At 34.0% G+C, this 6,353-nt stretch overlaps 1 protein-coding gene across 1 annotated transcript; it reads right to left on the reverse strand.

Annotated features, from left to right (window-relative positions):
* Window positions 1-1,429: 1,429 nt before the first annotated feature.
* LOC103735095 (olfactory receptor 187-like) lies at window positions 1,430-2,365 on the reverse strand. Its single transcript, XM_008834217.2, has one exon. It carries the CDS (start codon window positions 2,357-2,359, stop codon window positions 1,430-1,432), a length of 930 nt encoding a protein of 309 aa, XP_008832439.1. The 5' UTR covers window positions 2,360-2,365.
* Between the last annotated feature and the right edge of the window lie 3,988 nt (window positions 2,366-6,353).

Below are 6,353 nucleotides of genomic sequence, written 5' to 3' on the forward strand. Positions count from 1 at the left end.
CAAGTAGTAGAGTAGGTTTTAGAGTAAGTTGCATCTGTAGAAATGTTTAGTTGGTTTCACAGTAGGGCAGAGAAATGCAGCAGCAGAGCTAAAGCTGGTTGTTCATTCTGCACCCCCAGTGTGTGAAGTCAGCAATCAAGGACTTCCCAATAACAAAGCTCACATATTTCTGTTCACTTTCACATTTTCCATGGAAAATTGCCAAACACTAAGATATCAAAACATCTAGTCAGGGTTATATATTAGTTAATATGCTAAATTTAAACACTGAATTCTCACCTGTGTACTCGAGTAACCATTTGATAATCTACTTATAACCATTATCATAAAATCTTGGATATCGAGACCCTTTCCTTGCTCTTTTCCATTATATTCTATTCAATAAAATCCTCTGAAATAATTCTTTGATGTAATATGTTAACTCTCTTGTTAATGAAGCTATTCCAATTGTGAAACAACAGAGAACTTGAACTAGAGAGAGCCTCAGAGGCCTCCAAGACAGTGATGATAATGGACAGTGCTCATTCAGAAGCATACACTGAGCCTTTTCGGCTGTGTGATTTCTAAGTTGGATTTCTATAAGAAATGTGATTCATCATTTCCAAATAGAATGAATTGAATGAGATTTTCATATTGGTAGCTATATTTCAGGTATTTATGTCAGTACATGGAAATAAAAACCTCCCCCATCAACATCAGTATATTTTCTATAAGTTTCCACACTGTCAAAGGCATCATAGCCAATGTTTTTCATGCAAACTTTATACTAAATATCCAGTGTATTTATAGAGTCAGAATGAAAGACACATAAAATGCAAAAATGTTTTATGTATCCTACTGCATGTTTTATATTTAATATAACATGAGATTCAAAGTCTTCATATGATGTAAATGCATGTGCAAATATTTTTAAAAGTTCTTACACATTAATTCATGAAATCATAGGTCTATAGACTGGGGATGTGGCTCACTGGTTAAGAGCACTTGCTTCACATTAATAAAACCCTGAGTTATAATCCATACACTTGGGGAAAATATAAGGTTAGTCTTCACAGATACCATAATGCCAAAGATGTGGGGAGTGTTGACAAGATTTCTAGGGCTAACTGACTTCCAGCTTAGCTCCGGTGTCAGTGAGAGACCTTGTTTCAACAAAATAAGGTGCAGAGTGATGAAACAGGTCACCCACTGAACTACTATGTCCTATATACAAATGTGCATAGGTTAATATACTCTTTCACATACACATGTGAATATGCTACAAACAAACACCATAGAGACATACACATGTACAAAAAATGAAAAGAAGAAAAATTTGGGTCAATATTTTACAATTGTAAAATATTTTGGAACATAAATTAAAAAGTAGCCACAATAAACCAACACAAATTAATGAGATTTTAATAAAAAGAAAACAGTAATATGAAACCTAAGCATTTCTCTTAATGAATTTTGCCAGTGAATCTTGGACTTGCTTATTTCTCAGACTATAGATAATTGGATTCAACACAGGAATAATGACAGTGTAAAATAGGGAGTCCAACATGTCTTGATCATCTATTTTTGGAGATGCAGGGCGCACATACATGAAGAGAAGAGGACCATAGTATAAAGATACAGACAAGAGATGGGCTCCACATGTAGAGAAGGCTTTCTTTATGCCCTTGGCAGATTTCTTTTTTAAGATTGTAAAGAGAACAAGTGTATAAGACACTAGAATCGTCAAAATAGTGAATGCCTGAATTGAACCAGAGAAAACAAAAAGCAATAGAAAATTAAGAGAAGGGTTAGTACAGGAGATTTTTAACAAAGGAATGATATCACAATAAAAATGATGTATTATATTGGTACCACAGAAAGTTAATCTGAATAAAAAGCCTTCATGAATTAAAGCATGAATAAATCCACCTACAAATGACAAGACCAGTAGGTATACACAGAGTCTGTTTGTCATAACCACTGGATAGAGTAAAGGTTTGCATATGGCCGCATAGCGGTCATAGGCCATTGCTGCTAAGAGAAAACATTCCGTGGTTGCACTGATTACAAATGAAAAACATTGCACCATGCATTCAGACAGAGAGATCAGTTTGCTCTTAGCTAAGAAGTTGAGCAGCATTTTTGGTGTCACTGTGGATGACAACCAAGTATCCACAAAGGCCAAATTACCAAGAAAGAAGTACATGGGGATGTGAAGGTGAGGGTCATTCCAGATAAGAGTGATCAGGCCAAGGTTCCCCACAATGGTGATGAGATAAATTACCAAGAACAGCAGAAACAGGGGGCTTTTCCATCGTTGTTGGTGTGTGAGTCCTGTGAAAACAAACTCTGTCCATAATGTTGTATTCTCCTTTCCCATTTCCTCACTGGATGTTTCCTGTAATGAAAGATGTTGATTGTTAAATAGCACTCACTAAGTTGCTTTCAAGTGAAATTCTGGACAGTGGAGTTGAAATATAGCCATATACTTAGAAGAATGCCCTTTTAAATTTATTCAGTGTGACTCTAATAAATGCAAACTATAAATTATATAGAAGAAACTATGTTACTTATTTCAAATTTTAAAATGTAAATAGATTAAATTTTTTGAAGAAATCAAGATCTCTTCTAAACTTTTGTGAAATTCTGTGGGGACCCAGTTGTTTTTGTTGGAAAAAATTTTTATCTATATCTTAGATTCAGAGTCAAAGGCAAGATGTTTTAAGGACCTGAATTATAAAATGAATAGTAGAGCCTTAGCAATTGAAGTATACTTACAAATTTTGTGCAGTTTAACAGGAGAAATATATTTCCATATTAATTTAAATTAATCACACAGTGGTGTTGAAAATGCTGCTGCTCATATATTCATGAGTGTGGGATCATCCACTGGAACATGATCAGCCTAGGAGAGAACACACCCTAAAGAATTCTGACCCTTTTCCAGCAGCCATCAAGTGATAATAGTTCCTCAACTAGAGGTGGGGGCTAATGTGACCCACACCCATCCATCCTGAAATGGCAGCTGTGCTTGCTTGCACATAAGCTGCACAAAAATCAAGCCAATCAAAAACAGAAATTAAGATTTTTTTAAATAAAGTGTTTCACTGTGCAACTTGGCTGACTTAGCACTCTGTGTACATCAGATTAGACTCAAACTCCACAGATTCACCTACCTCTGTCTCCCAATAGACAGGATTAAAAGAGTGTGTCAGCACACCTGATAAAATTGAGAAGCTTTTAATGGCTATGAAGAAAACAGTTTCCTGCGTGTGAGCTTTTAAAAAAATATTTTATATATATATTTTCATGTGTATGAGTCATATTGCCTCCATGTATATGAGTGCATCCATGTTGTGTAATGCCTGCAGAGGGCAGAAAAGGCTGTTGGATCCCCTGGAACTGGAGTTAAGGACAGTTGTTAGCTGCCATGTGGGTGCTGGGATTCAAACCTGTGTCTTCTGCAAGAACAACCAGTGTTCTTAACCACTGAGCCATTTCTCCAGCCCCTGAATGTGAGAGATTTGATGTTAACAAAATAGAGATAATGGGAAAGAAATAGAAACACAATAAAGGAATGCCATGGGACAGTCTAAGACATGTGGAGGACAGTGGCCACTGGTCTTATGCTCCTAGATTAATATTATCTTTAACCTAAAGAAAATACTAGGAAAAACTTTTAAAAGAAAAGGAAAAACAAGTAGAGAGAAAAAAATTAAACAGAAAAATTACATCAAAATTATAAAGAGAAACGTGGTCGATGAAGATAAAATGAAAGGTGTGAAGAGAAGCAGTCAGAGGGAAATAAAGATAGAAAGGCAGAAGCTTCAGAGAATTAAAACAGACAAAAAGGAGAGGAGAGGCAAGTTACTGAGGCTTGGGTTTCCATGTTTGTCTTAGGCTTGGAAGTATTTATTATTAACAGGCCCCAAATTCTTTAAATTTCTCTTTTGCATAAATCAAAGTATTCATGTCTATAGAAAAATCTTTATAAAATAGATGTATTAAATTTATTTTAGTAATTTTGTGTAGTTAGGATATTTGCACAAATATCGTCACTGCCTAGAATGTGTTCCTTTATTATATGCTGCACTTCCATTGTGAAAACAATTAGGAACAAAAATTTCTCTTCAAATCTTGCTTGTATTATTTGAGAACACATATTCTCACACAAGGGCAACACTTTTATTGTTTTAATTCTTTTTAAAAGAGTACAATTGAGTCATACTGACTCGTGTATACAGTTGACATAAGCAGTGCCAATATTTACCATTCTTAGGTAAAGTTTGTAGGGATACTTTTCCTTCCATGCAATCTTCAAAACACCAAAAAGAGAAAATTCTCAAACTCGTTGGCATTTAGGAATTCATAAATATAGGAAAGGATATTGTGAAATTTTTTCTACATATCTAGATATAAATCAAGTTATGTATTGTTTATATATCAAGGTATAATCTGTGCTCCAAATATTTATGTAAATATATATGACTATTATTACAAATATATATATATATAGCAAGCAAGATAGTATCATCAGAAGATCAAGATTTTTATAGATGAGTTGGTATATAAGTAATTTCATTTAAAAGGTTTATTAGAGAATGTGATTAAGGAATGTTCTTTGCTGAAATCATCAGAATAATTGCTTATCTAACAATCATTATGATCATCTTAAGTTAGATTCTAGTTCCTGGGATCTTAAAAGTTATAATGTTTAGGTTATAAGACATTAGTGAAAAGTTCAATAACTATGCTTATATATTTTAGCAATGAAGTTAAAATGTACATATTCTTTTGTTGTTGTCTTCAATTATACATAGCTATATAGAGATCCAAACCCAAATGTAAAATTACTATGAAAGAAAATCATTTACAGCTTTCTTAGGAGAGGATAATGCATCTTATAAAACTCACTTCACTGTTAACCTAATTTAAAAGAATTACAGCCGTCCTTCACAAATCATTGGGCTTCAAAAACAGAAAAGAGCACCACAGCTCAGGAATGCAGTGATAGCAGCAGTTCTTTCCACAGTGATTCATTTTGAAATGTCATTGTCCAGACACAGGAAATGTTTATCTGAATTTCTGTCACAAAAGATTAAACCAAATGTGATCTCACATGCTTTAATAGAAGGGAGGGCTGGAGAACTGAAATTCCCATTAGAGCCCTTGGGTTCTATGGAAGAAAAAGTGAGGCTGCTGTACTGGGCACTGTCAATTATGGATGGGTACTTGAAGTCCAAATTGGTCCCAAAGGACATCACATAGTTTAAAATTATAAAAATTGATTTAGTGTAAAAGACTCATTTTTATCGAATTTTTGGGATTTTCAAATAATATAGTTTGATATTTAGATCCCACCCCATCCTCACTTCCCCCACAAACTGACCCTGCCCAATTTTATTTTTATCAATTGAAGTTATACTTTATGCTATTGTGTTACGCCACCTATGTCATTTCTGTAAAGTTTTGACAAAGTATATGTATACCCTTTCCTACTCTGGGGGCTTTGATTAATATGGTTTTGTTTGAGTTAATTCAAACATGACTTTAATATGTCCAGTTATCTAGACCTCAGCTTATTTAGCTGTGGGTATGATCCTATGTAAGACTGTGAAATATTTGGCAATCATAAAAGTTTTCTGAATATGTAACCACAAAAGATCATCAAATCTAAAACATGTAATGAATTTGTGATACTTCTAGCACTACTTAATTTAGTTGAATCTGGACTGGACTTCAACTTGGCTCTGAAAACAGACATGCAATTTGTACTGCAAATGCCATTATCCTAAGCAACATAAAAAGGTGTTGCCTGAAACAGGTAGGTTAAGAATCTAGAGCATTTCATGTTTCTAATTGCAACACTTATTGTGCATACATAACTTTCTTTTATATATTTTATTAAATGAGCACTTCATGCATGCATAAAATGGATTTTCTTAATGTCAACTCCCCAGTTCCCAATCTATCAATTACTCTCCTATAGGCACCACAATCACTCCTTCAGAACCTCATTTTTTTCTTATTTTATTAACGTCACTGAGTCTACCTAAGTGCTTCCCAGATGTGCATGGGTACAGAGCATGAATATGCTCTAAAGGGGCACATCTCTGAAGAAAAATCACTTCCTTCTCCCAGTAGCCATTAGTTGCCATTTAGTTAATGTTTTGGCTCTCCATCCATCTTTTTGTTTGATCTACTCAAATTTTCATTTCTAGTTTTGTTTCAATTTTCTTTTTTTTCAGAACTTCTATCTCCTTATTAGATTCTATTTTATATTTGAATTGTTTTATTTCATTCAACTGCTTATATTTTGAGATCTTCATTGTAACACTTACATCCTCTTTGACTTCCTTCTACATATTTACAAT

This window comes from Nannospalax galili, unplaced genomic scaffold (assembly GCF_000622305.1).
Source record: "Nannospalax galili isolate Female #2095 unplaced genomic scaffold, S.galili_v1.0 scaffold177, whole genome shotgun sequence".
Taxonomy (NCBI): Eukaryota; Metazoa; Chordata; class Mammalia; order Rodentia; family Spalacidae; genus Nannospalax; species Nannospalax galili.